The sequence below is a fragment of the Acipenser ruthenus genome, chromosome 6 (genome assembly GCF_902713425.1).
Source record: "Acipenser ruthenus chromosome 6, fAciRut3.2 maternal haplotype, whole genome shotgun sequence".
In the NCBI taxonomy this organism is placed as follows: Eukaryota; Metazoa; Chordata; class Actinopteri; order Acipenseriformes; family Acipenseridae; genus Acipenser; species Acipenser ruthenus.
The window spans coordinates 53,740,238-53,758,144 of record NC_081194.1 but is presented as its reverse complement, the minus strand read 5'-3'; the positions used below and the strand labels follow the sequence as shown (position 1 = coordinate 53,758,144).

The 17,907-nt window shown below is 38.6% G+C and overlaps 1 protein-coding gene across 7 annotated transcripts in view; it reads left to right on the top strand.

The window, feature by feature from the left end:
- Positions 1-17,907, top strand: part of LOC117411414 (spectrin beta chain, non-erythrocytic 1) — a 130,439-nt gene that overhangs the window by 60,006 nt on the left and 52,526 nt on the right. The window contains exon 1 of one of the 7 annotated variants that reach the window (XM_059025514.1): positions 5,529-6,067. The exons of 5 other annotated variants lie outside the window; for them this stretch is intronic. In XM_059025514.1, the coding sequence (XP_058881497.1) occupies positions 5,929-6,067 (139 nt within the window). In that variant the 5' untranslated portion in view covers positions 5,529-5,928. Of the gene's footprint in view, positions 1-5,528; positions 6,068-17,907 lie in introns of those variants that run through there. One more of the 7 variants, XM_059025516.1, reaches the window with a different exon arrangement.

Genomic DNA, 17,907 nt, shown 5'->3' with positions numbered 1-17,907 from the left:
ATATACTAATCGTTTAAATGAGGTTATTATTGCTAAAGGTGCCTCAACTAGCTATTTATTTCATTTTCCTTGTCAGGGTATGAATACTTTTGAATTAGCATTTTTTGAGTTTTGCAATAAAATTGCTGAAATAAATAATTGTAGACATCTATTTCTTGTAACGTTTTTTTTTTTCCTCATCACCAAAAGCAACAAAAGATTTTTCCTATAATTTGTTTTCGCAAAATTTCTAGAAATTATAAATTTCCATTGGGGTATGTAAACTTGACTACAACTGTGTGTGTGTGTGTGTATTGCTGGTTTTAGTAAACTCAAAATTAAATTACATATTTTTCAAGAATGCAGTTTTAGAAATGTATATCTACAGTGCTTAAGCTTTTTAAACACGGTTTATAGTAGTAAAGATAAATAAGTACTTACTTGTTTACCATGCTGACATAATTTATTCCTTATAGAATGTAATGCAAAAGGAAAAAAAAAACGTATTCTGCGATAGTTGCAGATGGGTTTGTGTGGGGGTGTGTTTACCAGCTGGATTTGTTTGGGTGTGTGTAGGGCTCCTGATTTTCCATTCTGGGAATGGCAAATTCCATTTTTCAGAATGACCAATTCTGTTTTTTTTCTGTTTTTCAAAATGACCAGTTCCGTTTTTACCAATTTATTAGCATTAACAACTTAATTAGAACATAAATAACATTTTTACAGTAAAAATCTATTGAATTCATTTTTTTTTTTTAAGTCCCTGAGATACTGTCGTTTTCAGGAAGAAATCTTTCTTAAAGCAGTTCGCTAGTAACAATGTACTGTAGGTCAGTCAACAAATAAAGGTGTTTTGAAAAAACAGTGTATTGCTGGCATTATAATATACAGACTAGTTGAAAACGAGGGGCATTATTACAAAAATATATAATTTTCATAAAATTACAAATTTAATACAATGTTCAGGACACTTCTCTCCCATCTGTAGTTTCATTTGCAACAACGCAGTCTGGTTTATGCTGTACTTGCTGTAAAACTGCTTGCATACGTTACTTCTAGCCTTTGCCTTGTTTTGTGTAAAGTCTGATCAATTTCCAGTGTAAACATAATGGTAAATTAAGAAAGAAAAAAAATCAACCCCACTGTCCAAAGGAGAAAAAAAAACCAAGGTTTGAAAATTACATTAACATTATGGCCTATTCACATGGAAATGATTCGAACTCTCATTTTTTTTTTTAAATTTGCTGTTGGTTACAAGTTATGAATTACGTGGCCCAGCTTCTGCTAACGAAAGCAGCAGTCCCTTCCAGTGTGCCACGGCTGCAGATAGTAATTTATAAGCTTGTTTCAATTTCAGAAAGAAAACTGGACAGGATTTATTGATTTTACACTTAACAGCAGCCAATAACCACTCTGGGCTCCACTCACTGATTGGTAGATCTGGGCATCCAGGGCAGGTTTAGTATCCTCGGAGATCTCAACTGATATTGTTAAGCAAGCGAACATTTTGCGAGTGTCCAAAATTAATTATAAATAAATAAATAAATAAATAAATAAAAATCTGCAGTAATTACTGCAGCAGATTGTGTACAATAATTTTGCATTCTACTAGTGGCAAACTATTTTGTACAACCGGCAGTGTTTAATTAGATCACATACGTCAAGCTACGATCCAGCGGCATTTAGACTGAGACAGCAATCAAAAACGAAAAAGGTAGTGCATTGCTTCCAAACTAAAAGGTAAAAAGATTAATATATATATATATATATTCTGAAAAAGCAGCACAGGACAACGTAGTAATGTTAAATATGATTAGTTTCGCTCAAGACAGACAGCTACAGTTAGGACTGATTTAAAACAAAATAATATGTATAAAATACATTAACAAAGCAGGTTACTCTTGATCTCTGCATCCTCACCCTGTATTTGTTCACAGACGCATATATCAGTAACTTTTAGAAGCAACAACACAGACATGTTTTTAATTTCATGGAATGTTCGATTTCATTATTATTTTATTTTTATTTGTTTATTTAGCAGACGCCTTTATCCAAGGCAACTTACAGAGACTAGGGTGTGTGAACTGTGCATCAGCTGCAGAGTCACTTACAACAACGTCTCACCAGGAAGACGGAGCACAAGGAGGTTAAGTGACTTGCTCAGGGTCACACAGTGAGTGAGTCGGGATTTTAACTGGGAACCTCCTTCTTTCTTTAACCATTGGATTATCGCATCGCGTCTGGTGTAAATGGGCCTTAAGTCTAGAATCTAAAATCGCAGCATATATTATTTAACATAATGGGTAAGGAAAAATACTGCAGTTCAATAAAAAGTAGGTCTAAAAATGTGGTTAATGTGGCCCCATTTTTTTGGAGGCATTTTTTTTTACAGTCTTGATTCCTTCATTCCGTGACTATCTCACTGAATACAGTATATGAAAATGGGATGTGCGTATATAGAACCGTTATAAACATGGTGATCTGACTTCTCGGAAACCAGTGCATACACTAACTAGAATGTGTCTAATGATCTGCTTACTGTATTGTAAAAATGTGATCCAGAAATAACAGATGAGGTAAATAGCACTTGCTTGGGCATTGTCTAATGGAACGCTAGTGACACATTCTACAAGGCCAGTAGAAAGCTTTAATAATTAAGAAGTGTTTTGACATTGAAATCATTTTGAGTTTCTCAATGTGTTTTAATAAATGAAACCAAATATACTGTACATATTTGGACTTTGTTTTTCTATAATTTTATTTTGTTTAGGAATACAGAAACCAGACTCCTTTTGAAAACAGGTCATCTGACTAAGGAGTTTGTACAAAGAATGTTTAGCAAGTACGAGCAGAATCCTGTGATATTTCACAATCGCTTAAGAATCATTTGTATGGAATACACAGGCGGCCAGCAGGGAGACCTCTGCACAGCTGTCTCCATTCTTAGTGCTCCATTAGTAAAAAGATGACAAGCCTAGTATCTGCTAAATAGCTTTGTCTGCACATTTAGTTGACCCTTGTCATAGTTGGCACCTTGGTCTGCAGTTTTTGGGTTAGTCAGCTGAACTATTACAATGTCCGCTACTAATCCTAAGCTTCTGAGGGTAAATCGGTATATTATAGCTGTTTATAAATTTGTTTTATTTGAATTTCTCAAAAAAAAAAAAAAAAAGGTTCGACATTAACCTCTGGTTTGAAATTTCTGTTTAGTCCTCCAGGATCCAATCACATCGTATTGAATACAGTGCATTATACAGTAGCCAGCATCCATCACATGTCCCACAACAGCCAATCATATTAGTTCTTACTGGACCAGCTCAAGCAGACAGGACACAAAGATGTAAGACATGGCAATGGAAAGCGACCTGGCATCAGTGATGATTTCCATTAAATGAGAGTAGATGTTAAAACTTAATGCTGATTGGAACTCGGCTCTTGCCAAGATAAGCACCAACTAAGATGTAGCTTTACAGTAAACTAATGTGATCCATCTGCATCTCTATCCGTTTGCGTTTCTTTCCATCTGATGATGTAAATATCCTTCTGCCTGGTGTTGATGGCTGAAGTGTAATGCTGGCTCCAGGGATCAGCTTATTTTGCCTCCCCAGCGCATCAGCACACACAACGGCTGCGATGCTTGCTCCAGGGATCAACCACAGTGCGGTCTACCCAGCACATCAGCATGACAACCGTTTGGATTGAGCTAAGTAGGGTACATCTCTGGGGTCTTCAAGTGGACACCTTCCGTCCTTGGTGATTCGTCGACTAGCCCACGACACCTCAAGAGGGCTCGACAGTGATTCTGGCATCCCAGCATCACCCCCCTCCGTCCCCCACTCATCTCAGCCCAGCGTACTTACCCGTACATCAGCGTTGCTTTCTTTCTATTGTGCTTGAGATCCCCAGCCAGAATCTTTCCGTCTCAACTACAGCCAGTTGTTGCTCCTTTCTGCTGCTTCAGATAAGTCCCTGGTTTTAGGTCATGTATTTGAAGATGAGATGTTGTTTATTCAGTGGTAAAATGGATAACAAATGACCTCGTTTGCCAGACTGCATCCCAGAAGTGTATATTGTATGAAGAGAAAATAAATAAATAAATATTTCAGAATGTCCTGGTTTATCTTGACCTAGTAATAAGTGTCATACAAAACAGTATCTATCTGATTTTAGCAAATGTGCTTACAATTTGCTTTTTTGGCTAAATTTGCCTTGGATTGATAACTTTCACAGCATCCCCATTGAATAGAAAAATACCCTCAGGGAAAGATGCGCAAGGACGCCTTGTGATCTGGTACGTGACCACAATATTCATCCAAACAAATGCCCACCCTTTATACAAGGGGTTGTTGCATGTTAGAAACACTGTCGAAAGTGAATGCTGTTTTTGAAAGACTAAATGCCCAAACCCCAACTATAGATAAGAACCAGAATGGATGGGAGCCACACACAAATTGGAGTATAAAAAAGGAACTCGTTCATAAAGAAAATTCATCAAACCAATTTATCAGCTTCTGTAGTGTCAAACCAAGTTCTTAAGAAGCAAATAATACTGTGTTTTTTTTCTGTTTTTTTTTTTTATAAGTATCATTTTTTTTTATATTGCACAACATGTTTTCAGCTTCATCAACTGATTTTTAATATTTGTATAGTTTTGTAAAAAGTAATTCAGTAGATCTGTTATTAGACTGGGCTTGGTTTCTGGATAATTAATCTTTTAATTAAACAAATCCTCTAAATGTTTCACTGACTGTTAGAATCAATCTTGTTAAATGTAAACTATGAACATATAATGATGTGTCTTTGCCATGCTTTGTATGCAAATGTTTTAATAATAATAATAATAATACTAGCAAAATAATTATAAAAAACATACTTCTAACTTGCCATCATTAATGATCCCAAGGCATAATAAAACCAGAAAATCAAAATACACAAATAAATTAGATAAACATTAAATGAATCGTAAAGTAAATTTTATAATTTGCATACAGACAATATGTGTAAAATATGTTTTTTACTTCTACAATTGCTGTGTTGTTCCTTTTAAGAGATTAGTTCTAAGCATAACTTTCATTTTTAACTGAGTAACATTAGTGCTACAAAATCAGCTGTATGCTTTGAGGTAAAACTACAGCTTCACCCAAGGACATCCAGAGAGATGAGCACTGTTTTCTTGTGATAGTAATCTGAGACTTTTCTGTTACATGAGGCTCTTAACAAGCGATTGTATGAGGAGAAACCACTTATTTCAGCGAGTACATATTCCTGCAGAACATTTCTCTGCACAGAGAAAATGCCTTCTCTGTTTCTTCAGCTCTGTATTTGTGGACAAAAGGCAGATTTAGATAAAAAGGCACTACAAAAAGTGTGTTTTCTTATTTGTTTCTACAACAACAATTCAAGGAAGTGGTGGACATCCTGGCGAACCCCTCCCTCCCAACATGGTATAGCCCACCGCCTCCTACCCTTATGGTAATGAAGCAGTGACATCACCACTAAATACACTGCTACTGATTAAATTACAACCTTACAACCTTAACTGAAAAAGGAGGTTTGTGAAAGGTGTGCTGTGTTTGAAGGGATTTAGTTCAGAAGGGAAGGCTGTTCAGTTACTTGCCGGGCAGGACTTTGTAACATCGTGGTGGATCCAAAGAAACTTTGCTGCTCCAGCTCTTGTTGTTTGAATGGGAGGAGGAGGCAGAACAATCATGCTGGTCTACTGCTGAGGAGGCTGAACCCCTTACAGACACACACTACCATCAGTCTACATTGCTTGTTTCTTCAGCTTTGCACTGGACTGGAGCTGGTTCCAGCTTTTCTCCTTTTCTTCTGTTTTACTGCTACTACTATTTTTTTGTTGTTGTTTGGGAGGCCTGAGAACTGTGCATTGGGTTGCTTCCCTACCCTTTTTATGAGTTGAAGGCATTTTAATTGTTTATTTGGAAGCAAATGGAATTACAGAGAGCATCCAGCATGCCTGGACCCTTATCCCCCGGCCCCAGCCCTAGCCCTAGCCCTGAACCTAGCTTCACAGCTCAGGTACCATTTAATTACAACCAGTTGGAAGGAAGATTTAAACAGTTGCAAGGTAAGGTCTGGAAGCCTTTTGTTTGTGTATAGTACTGTTGCTATGCTGTTGTTCTGCAAACAATGTTGGTGTGCCTGTGACTGTGCATGCAGTCAAAGAATGGCCATCTGAATCTGAACCTATTTGACTGGGTAAATGTATGCAATATAAATATATATTTTATGACTGGAGAAAAAGATGACTGGTTCAAAACACCTAATCCTGAAAAGAACAGATTATGGAGAAATGACAGAAATGTAATAGTGGTCTATAAAATATGAATTGGCTCTGGCATTTGAGTTGCCTGAAATAAACTAGGGCTCAAACATATTTGTAGCTTGAATTGCATCATCTACAGTGCCGGGCATCAAATAGTTTTAAGATTGAGTTTCAAACATTCTCCCTCCTTTAAGCTGCAAACGTGATAACTGGACCCTTATTGCTTATTCATGGAGAACAATGGCAGGGAAAAGGTGGGAGTGGTCGTTTTTGTTCTGTTCCCTTCAGTAAATTAAAAATGTGAAGGTGCCACTTAATCTTTGTGATCTAGGCTTTGTATGCACATTAGAATATGAGCCCCCTTGTTCTCAGCAGACCCTTTTGAAATATCTCGCTCTGGCACATAAATTATAAACAGGGAAAGAAGGAGGCTTACTGCGGTGAATGTGCCTTCCTTTGGGCTTCACAATTCCATGGAAGAGACTTAAACCTAGAGGGAGGAATTTTTCAAAAACAGAGATGTTTTCATGTGCCAAGTAAATCATGTTCTTTTTCTTGGCAAGACCCGTTAAGTTGAAGTTTGTTCTGAAAACAAAACTCAAGTCACAAATAGAAGCATATAAATTTACAGCCCCCCCCCCCCCCCCCCCCCCCCAAAGAAAATAACGTGTGAAGTACTTCATCATATTTAGCTACATCTGGTTTTAATAAAAAGGCATCAAACCTATGGTAAACCTGAATAGTAATTACTCAAGAAGTATATGGAATTAGCTTGAATTCAATGATTGATTGTGACCAAACAAGAATGTAACCCCCTCAGTGAGCTGCATATGTCTTCAATATTTTGCATATACCACATTGAACTTAAGATGAAAATGTATGATTACCATTGATAATGATCTGCAGATGAGGGCTTAGAAGTGGTAGAATATAATGTGACATTATAAATGGGATGAGTTGCAAAAGTCACCCGAGTTACAAATCCAAGAGTGTACCGTAAACAACTTTACTAATCCATTTGATTTTTTTTTTTTTTTTCTTTTAGTAGCACAGTAGTTTGGTTGTATTTTTCATTTGAAAAAGATTTGAATTCCTTTTCACTACAGGTTTATTACAAAGCTTGTGGAAACCACAATCTGTGGTTTGGTATTAGCACTTTGATAATAAACTGATCATAATGTACCATATGTTTGGCCACTATTTAGTAGAGCTCAGCAAGAAGAATATTAGCAAAACACTGAATGCCTTTATTGTTTAAAATAACAATAGGCACAGGTTTCTAATTGCAATAGAACCCTGATTGTATTCGGTATTTCCTTCCAGACACCAGTTAGTTTCTATTTCTTAAGTATTATTTAGATTACAATATAACATTTTAGGAGCCAAGCCCATTCTCAGATGAAATTGACACACCCCTAAAATAACGAATTCCTGGTGTGTAGATGTAGCAGTGTAATGAAGAGGTGTAGAAATGAGCAGTGCATTTGCCATAGCCACACAAATTGCTGCTAATAATATGGCAGTTTAGCAATAAAAAAAAAGATAAAGACCTTACAGTGACGTGATACATTTACTTTCCATCAGTAAATAAATGTTGCAATGCCTCTGCTGAAAAAGTAATGCAACGAGTAAACTAAACCCTGCCCTTATTATAATGAAGTTAATTACAAAACTACTGAAGCTCAGTGAGGATGTACTTTTGCCCTCCTGTCCTTCAGTCCAAAAGAAGATCTCGAACATTCTCCATTGTACCTTTTTCCAATTTAAGGACAATAGGATTATGAAGGTGTGCAACTTTTATATTGGTAGATCAATGTCCATCTTAAAATAAATAGGTGTTCTAGTTGTGTAAGGGGAGAAGGTCTGACAATTGTGCTGACTGTACTGTTTGTGTTGGGTGGAACTGAAGGATATGAGTTTTATAGTGCTCGGTAATGGACTTTAGAAAATGAATTAGGAAAGGGGATACACTAGGGATGTGCTTTTTGTATTTTATATTGCGTTCTGATGTATACTGACAGCCCTGGTTAGTATTTTCCAAGCATATAACCCCTAAATAAGCAAATAACAATTTAACACCGCAAAGACTTAACTATAAAGTAAAAAAATAAATACACTTAAACACCAAAGTATATATTTAAATTAAGGCTGTCACTTGATTAAAATTTTTGATTGGTTAATTTATTCATCCGTGCACATTTTTAATAAAGAGAATGATCTTATAGCGGCTGTCCTGTATGTAATACCAAAAAAAAAAGAAAAAGAAGCCTATTGGGAATTTGGTTTTTTAAAAATATTTGTATTATTTTTATCTTCGTAAATGTCTCTTTTTGTACTTGTACTGTATTTGTACTGCGCTATTGATTTTTTTTTACATTATATTATATTCAAAGAACAAAACAAAACCAAGAATAATAATAATAAGAAGAAAAAAAACAGCTTACATATGTTACAGGATCTATCAAATACACAGATTTCAATACATTGTTATATTAACGCTACTGTTCATGGATCGGTGCCACAAACAGGAAATCCTTGGATGTTTGCTTTTTTACTGTATTCAGTAACTCCATCCACAGTAAATGTGAATTTCACATGATGAAGCATTGAACTGTTTTTGTGGTACAGCAATATTGGGCCATGGTTTTCTCATCTGGTTCCTCAAAATAATTCCAAACGTGGCTTTGCCTCGTTCCTTTGTTTAGAGATGCAATTTTATTACAAATATATAACAAACGTCAGAAAACGATTTTCTTGCTCCGTGTGGACTGAACCATACCACGCCCACTACAGCATGAACACCAAGTGCACCAATGAAGCGCCAGATTGACTGAGAATAAAACCCGCCCCAGTGTAATCTCTCTACCTACATTTTATCAAATTTACATGTTTCTAAATCCTAAATTAAAAACAAAAACTAATGAGGTTGATGTGGAAAAAGTAAAGCATGTAACTAACTTTTTTTTTTTTTATATATATATATATATATATATTTAATGCCACCAAAGGTTGGCCTGATGAGACAATGCCTTAAAGCATTAATGGGTAAAATTCATGAGAACTTGGTTTGTCCTGTGACAGAGCAAAATGTTTAGATCCTATTGGATGTTGTTTGTTCTCATGGAATGCAACTAGTTTTGCCCAAAACCACATCTTGTCCCCTTTCATTCCAAGACCGTGAGTGCATGGGATGAGTAACACTCACTCAACCGTGTAACTTCTGAATTGGACACGGAGGTCATGATGATAGAGCAGTCCTCAAAACACAAAGACGACTGTACATGTAGTGCTTTGTGAAAGAGGGAACTGCTGTAGCCAAACTAGTTAACCAGCCTTCTTAGCTATTGTGACTGACCCATTCAGGGCATCTCATGGCTGTATATTGTTTTATAGCAAGGCTCATTGGCATATACCCTACATCTATTTGATTATCACCTACATTGGAAACACAGATTTATTAGTGCGGAACTACAACTGTAGTTCATGAACTGTGATTTTTAGTTTTACATAAACTGTCAAAAGTAGCAGGAGCCATGTTAGAAAGGCTGAACAGAAAAGTACAGGGACATTTGTATATTTGCCTCCTGTTCTCAAACAAAACTCTGTTAGAAATATGGCCTACTGAAGTCACTGTTGAGTGCAGGCTGTGAATTTAGCTTCAAGTATAGGGTTTGGCTAATCCGGTAAGTGTTGTTTTAATTGGAGGGGGTTAATGTTAAAGATTGCATTTTAATGCCTCTTTTCCTCTGTACAACTGAGCTGTGCCGGGGCCGTACCGAGCCCTCACAGTGCGGTTAAGGAGAGCCTGGGTGGTTGTTCTACTGCAGAGCTGTGCCATGCTACTGACGGTCACATGTAACGAAAGACAGTTGTTGTTGTTGTTGTTAATTATTGTTATTAATTAACTCAGTTTGCTAAAAGATGCACAAACAAATGGTGTTCAAAAATTAATAGACCAACGGTACTGCTGTGTCTTGTATCGCTATATTTTGTAAATACTTTTAGGAATGTCTTTATAATCCACAAATTTTACTGATTATATCAACTTACTATAGTTCAGTTAGTTCTGTTGAAAGGGGGAAAAGGTTTGAAAAAATATGATTTGCCAGAGATATCCTGTTTTAAGGATAGTTGTTGTGTGTTCTAGTTGTTTTTTGTTTGGATTCTTTAAAAAAATAAAAATAAGCTGCATGAGCGCAACGAGAGCCATAGTTGTATGTATAGTACAGCTGTAGAGTATTTTGTTTGACTATTTTTGTAAATAAGTTTAGAATTGTTTTATTTTCCTATTTTTTTTTCTTTTATATTAATATAATTAAGGTTAAGGATGAGAAATTTGGTAGAATTTTGAGAGTGTGAGTTAAGTATACAGTACCTGCGGTTTATATCCTTTTGCTTCAAACTTTCTCATTTCTGACTGTCACAAAGACGGCCGGAGTGGGTGGCGTCAGACCAGAAGCAGGAAATAAACAGACAGAGAGGTGTGGTTTGGTGAAGCTGAGCGAATGCTTTCGCTCAGCATTTAATAAACAGAACAAAAAATAAACGGTTTGAACATACAAAACACAGGGCACGGCACTTGAGGCCAAAATAAATAGACGAACAAAACGGACTAAACAGTGCACAGACAGACGAACAAAACACGGTGAGCAGATACTCTTATATTTACGCTTTTACAATTTACAATTACCTCCGTCTCCAGTCCCGTTCTCCACTCACCGAACACCCAACCCTGAGTGAATGCTATGTGTCTCTATATATACTGTTGTGCTGGGATTCAATTACTAATTAATTATTCACTTGAATCCCAGCACGTGAATTAATTCTGTGCAACCCCGTGCTTACATATTACATTTAACCAGCACGTGAAGTGATTTGTGCCCTCCTCGTGCCTAAATACAAATCTACACATTTTAATTCACACGTGAAACAGACCCGTTTATATCCCGTGTACCAATGACTATACACCAACATTAACACACGCACGCAACATACAACACATAATATGCACACAGGGGCGGGGCACATTGCCACACTGACGCATGACGCAGATCTTCCTGAACACTACGATCTGCCCACAGAGAAACCAAAGCCTGCAGTTTCTCAGCGTCCCAACGCTGTACTTTTCTCTTCTCACACTCTGCACGCCGTGTTTGTTGTTTTTCTTTCTGGAGTGTATTGAGTGATGAAACGTAATGACGAAAATCCTTAACCCCGCCCCTGGCTCGCCTTGGCTCTCAGCCGGATTCAGATGTCTTGTGAGGCTGGAGTACCCTGGCTTGATGGCGTACTAATCTAAAAAGGTTTCCTGAATGTGTGCTGTTTATTAATTTACCTGTATTTTTAAATATTTGGCTACGATTTTAAACACTTTTTTTTGTTCTTTTTATTTGCTGGTTCACATCAACAAAAGCATCTCTGTCTTCATGTACCATGATGGTTTGCACTCCCTTTGTTTGTGGGCCAGAAGGTACAACTTTGACCCCCTCTGCGATTGGCTATGCGCTTGGAAGGTGGTCTGGAAATGAGTAAGATTTACTTGTTTGTAAAGGGTGCACATCTGCAGGCTTCTAGCAATTCAATTCAAACAGCATCAATATCAGTGTTTTATTAAACACAGATGTTAGATATTGTATGTCTCTTACCTGTTTTATGTCATGGCTTTTCATAATATTGCCTGTGGATAAACTGGAATGTCGTTTGGTATGGAAGTTGCACCTTTGGCCTCTTTATAATGAAAACAAGGTGATGTCAGCATAGCTGAATTACGTCTTTAACACTTTAACTTTCAAGTTGTTGAAAACTATTTTGGGGGGCCTGGCAATGCCTGGATTTGATTATTTCATTTTTTTTTATCCCGTCCCTCATTTACACGGCAACTGAAGCTGAAATGTTTAGGCTGTTTTAAATAAATTGAGAATGTGCCAGCTTTCACATCAGCAGTGATTGTGTGTTTGCATAAGGGTCTGTGGTTTTCTATACAGTACATACAGGTGTGGTCACAAATATTGCATTACATGCAAATGTAGTAACCATTTACAGTATTTCAATATGTTCAAGTGTTGTGTTTTTTTTGTGTGTTTTTAATTTTTTTTAGACATGGTCCTTTGGTGTTGATCACTACCTGGCACCTGTCTTGGCAATACCTGTCTTGGCAATACAGTATGTGCTTGACTGACTATTGTCTTTGCCCAGGTTTTGTTTTACCCAACTAGGTCTCAAGAAACTTCATCACTCCCACCTTTTTAAAAGCACAGAAAGTTAAGGGTAAAATCACAAATTGTACATTTGACCCAATCAGTATCTGGCAGCAGGAATGTTATAACCCTGTATTGAAACAACATACAAAGTTGTCACATTCCAGGAAGCACGCCTATTGCTAAGCAAAGTTTAAGTTGTTCTAGCCACGGCTGGTTCTACAGTATATCTGTCTCAATCTGTCATAGACAGTGATTCAGCACAGGAGCAAGGGGAATACTTTTTTTTTTTTTTTAATAGCATGGATATGTTTTCTTTAGAAAGTCCATCTAATCCTTAATTTGTATGAAATGGCTTACATATGCAGAGTGTAAATGTTATTAGAACATGAACTTGGCTGCAAACCAGTTAGGTGCAGCGCAGTTACTGTAAGTTACATTACTCTTGCTTTTAAACAATTTGGATTGTACTACTTTGTTAAAGTGTGTCTTTTTAAAGGTGATAAAAAGTTGGTCAAATGAATGTTTTTATAAAAAAAAAAATGGTACATACACTAATAATTAAAGCTCCTTGACTTTAATGCTCTCTTAAACTTATGATTTGTTTGGTAAATGATTAACTTGTAATGTCACATTATTGAAGATGAGACCCGAAATCTGAATATTGTATACCAAAGCTGCTCTGAGTCAGTGACACAGTCATGGCCGCCCCCGGGGGCACAAAAATACTGCGCTCACAGATCTCGGCGCCATTTTTCCTTTCAAGACTGACCTTGCCGGAGAGCCTTGTTCAGTACATTGTTTCTTATATCTGTATATTTCTCATTTTATTGTGTTTTTTACACAAATTCTATGATATTTGAACAAATCGCTGTAATAGTTTTTACTAATTACGCATTTTGTGTGCATTAAAGCCTGTTGCTTGTTATGTTCCGCTGCGGCCTTGTGCTCCGCGTGAAGCCAGCGGCTTGAGTCGCTTCTTCTCAGGTATCAAGCAATGTAAGTCGGCTGACTTTGTGTTCTCCCCCCAGGCCGCATAGCTCCGGCTGGAGCTTATTTGAATTCTCGTTTTTGCATACGAGATGTTTTATATTATTTATGTTATTGTTCAATGACTGTGTTTTGTTGAGAAAGTGTTTTCACTTTGTGTGTTTATATATATATATATATATATATATATATATATATATATATATATATATATAAATTAATTTTATTGATTTTTTTTTTTTTTACAGATACCAAGTGCATGCCTGTCTGCAACGTGGTGCTCAAAGCACACATGCAGTAAGAGCAGGACTTAGATACTCGCTTCGGTTGTTTGCAATTTCAACCACAGTATCTTGATGCTGTTTTGGTGACAGATTTTAGCATCACCATTACAAAGGCTGTTAGTCCATTCTGAAAAGCAGGCTTCCCTCAGTCTCGTGTGTGTGGTACTGACTGAGTGGTTTTACGTTGCCTACTGTGGTGGCTGCGAACCATTGGACCCGTACCGAACTGGTACCAAGGTCACCGCTCCGGACCCAGTACTGTGCCAGTACCGAACCAGCACAGAGGTTACCGGACTGTACCCGTACTGACCCGGTGCTAAAGTCACCAAACCGATACCGTCCCATTTCCGACTAGGTACCGACCCGGTGCTAGTCACCGAAACGGTACTGATCCGGTCCTACACAGTGCAAAAGCCACGAATCTGTACCGAACCGGCCTGGTGTCAACCAGGTTTCGAACCAGTACCGCACCGGTCTTGAACCAGTACGGACCTGGTGTTTAAATACACGAAACTGGTACCGAACTGACCAGGTACTGGCCCGGTACCAAACCAGTCCCGCTTGGGTCTTGACCCACCAGGTCAATATCTAACAGATTGAGGCAGCACCTGTACAACTATATATGTACATTGCGTTGCTTGCTCCTTGCATCATGCCTGGGTTCTAACCCTGTGAGACATGCAGACCAGTCTGTCTATTGAGGACGGCAGGTGCTCTTCCTGCCTGGGGCCAGAGCACACCAAGGAGGCACTGGCTAATCGTAGCTTCTGTGAGTTTTTGTGCCCCTATTTTCATAGAAGAGGCGATCCCACAGCTCTAAGGAGCGCTCTTCGTCCCTTACTCCTGTTCAGCACTCTTCCCCATCACCCTCTTGTAGAGAGGTGGCTGCATCCTCAACCCATGGCTCTGGGGGCTGCGAGCACAGATTGGCCACAGGAGAACATACTGTCCATCACCGCCTCTGAGGTGGGCGAACACGAGCTGGCTTTACCGTCTGTCGGCAGAGCTTATACAGTTAATCAACAGGGCCACTGCAATATTGAAGTGACCTGGCCTACAGTAGGGCAAACAAGGCAGTCCCTGGCATACCGCCTCTCCCATACCCCCCCCAGCGCACGTGAATCCACTAAGGAGCTGGTTCGCCTGCTTCTCAGCTGACCACCTCCAGTACGTAAACCAGTGGCAAACTGGCACCTCAGGCTCCAGCAGCTTCAATTACTGGCACAGCCAACTGCGCCTGCTGCCAGAGGTGAGGTTCGGGATTAGCCCGCAGCTGCTTGCTGTGGAAGCTTTAATAGGTTCCACCGCCCTGTGCACAGACAGAAGTCGCAGACTAAGCAGCAGCTCTAGGAATTTGCTGCCACGGGCCAAGGGCCCCTTCTTGGGGAGCCATCTGGACTATTGCCGTCAGTGCACAAGACACCTGGGTGCTTACTACCGTTCAGACCGACTATTCACTCAGTTAAAACACGGCCCCCCTCCCTTTTGGGGTGTGACTACAACTTCAGTCAAGGACCCACAGGATGCAGCTGTGGTGTCTCAGGAGGTAGCAGCTCTGCTACAAAACCAGGCTGTTCGCATGATAGACCCTTTTGAGATGGGGGGAAACGTTCTACTCCATGTACTTCCTAAGGCACAAGTGAGATGGTGGTCTCAGACCGATCCTCGACCTCAGACAGGTCAACCTGTCTCTGAGCCGAAGGAGTTTCAAAATGTTGGCAATGTGACCATTAACCTTCAAGGTCACTGCGTCCTTGATTGCAGCAGACTTCAAGGAAAAATGACGTTGATCTGTGAGCGCAGTCTTTTTTTGCTCTCTGGGGCAGCCCATGACTGCATCTGGCTCAGAAAGCAGCTTTGGTATACAATATTCAGGTTTCTGGCCTTTTTAGGAGGGAAATACCCATACGTTAATGGTTACATTTCTATTTCAGTTTGTCAACATGTTAGGCAAAGCTACAGGATAAGAGAAAAAAAATATGCTATAATCTGATGTTCATGGCTGTTTGCCTTGTCGTCATTACAAACTGAACATATCTCTGATGGAAATCATAATCCTACTGTCTAAGGCTATTCGTATAGAATTTTGTAATTCTATAATTGGTGTGCTTATCTATCAGAAGACAAGACTGGGAGATTAGAAGGGTTGAGACCTCAAAGCTCCAATTGTAACCATGTTGGGCCTTTTTATAACTTGTTTGGCCTTCAACTCGGCTTTTAGTGGGTATGCAGGAACTGGGGAAATGAATAATTTATTAGAAAAACATTCTTGGAGCTTTCTGATGTCGTTTTAATGTTGAAATGTTTCTAAGGAAGCTGCAAGGCTATGTGGAAGTCTCAACACTGAATGTTGTCTGTGACCTTCGCTGCCTTCCATTGTTCCGATATGGAAGTTTCACCTTTTACACCCTGGAAATGATGGATTGCCAGATTCCCAGATCCTTCTGAATGGGTGACAGTGTACTATTTGTAATATAATCGTACTGTGAAAGATTATTCCTTGGGCAGACGAACGTTTTTTTTTGTAGACTTTCTAAATTACGGTACCTATTTTAATAACAAAAATGAGATATTGCCTTTTCTTTTATAGAAATACATGTAAAAGCTGGACACTCCAAATTCCACAATTGGTTAACATTACTGCAGCCATTTCACAGAAGAGAATTCTCAAACAGGATCAGCGTCAGTTCCTGAAAATGTATTGTTTTAAACAAGAATGTTGACCAACGTCATTGCCATGGATAGTTTGTGTACATTTCATTTTTTTTTTTTTTAAATATATAGTCTAATTTGGAATTTGGGGGGTGGGGGCAGGGGGTAGGGATTTGTTGTCTTGTCCCTTTAGCCTTTAATGTGTTAACACTATAAATATTATTGGTGCCTTCATGTTTCATCTGGATTATTTTCCCTGTGCATAGTTTGGCCCATCTTCACACTTTACATAATCTGTTTTTTTCATAAAGCACTAAATGAGGAAGGTCGAGGGATGTCCCTGTGGCATAATAGTTACTAATATAGCTACTGCTGGAAGTGCGGTACAGGAAGAACAGTGCAGTATCTTGAGGCCATGCAGTGCAATACATGTGCCAGGTATAGCAATGTCCTTGGCAGGACATAGAAATGAAATGTGATCCCTATGTCACATGTGCCTGCAGGTAAGGGAACAGCAGAAATGGGTGCTTGTCATGGCTAAATATCTACTAGTTATAAAGTACAGGTCAGCCACAAGGCACACTGTGGTATGCTGGTGGTTTCCTGTAGATTTCAGTTTGCTAACTGTAGAGTTATTGGGTGCAGCTGTACACAACCACGATTTCCTGCACAGGGGAGGGTGGGGTTTGGCAGTAATTTACCACCAAAGAAAACCAAAGTAAGTGTGTGATTTGGTGTTACACACACACAAGCCAAAGGGCTATAAAGGGCTATTTTTGGAGTAAAAATGTTTAAGCGGAAGTCAATAAGGCTATTAGTTTCTAGTAGATTGTAATTGGTTCCTGTGTAGTTTTTCACGTAGTTTGGGCTCAGATTGCAAGTAAACTGATGGGTTAGTAAAAGGGAAAAACAAAACTTTTATTTAAAGCTGTCTGGTGGAAATGGTGACAATAAAGTGAATGTCAAAAGAAATATAAAATACAACACTGGCAGTGGAAATTAATGCCCTTAGTTCATTGCAATGCCCAGAATTACAAAAAAAGCTGATCGGAGGATTTAATTATGTTTGTAAATCTGAAGTACGATAATGCTGTAGTAGTCTGTTCCAAAATGTTAAGGTTTTTATTTAGTAGAAACAGATCATCCAAACTACAGCAACCAAATGTGGTGGTGAGTGCTTTTTTGAGACTGTGGTCCACCAGTTGCCTGATCCTAGTTCTGTTTGGTTCCTGTACAGTTTCCACTTCACCCAAAAAAGGTCAACAGAAGAGGTTAAACAGTTTACGAAGCAGTCCAATATATTAACCCCATGTTACAGCTCAAAGGGTGCATCGCTTAATTAAACAGCTGCTCAAATGTTTGTCGTCGGTATCAGTGAATTAGTAGTCGGCCCAGGACAGATCAGCTGTGAACGGCTTGCTCTAACAGGATTTTGTGTTGGTTGACAGAGGAAGGGTCCGGTTTCCTGGATTTCCTTGAACGTCTACATTGGGTAAACTCTTTTATCCTTTGTGTTTTT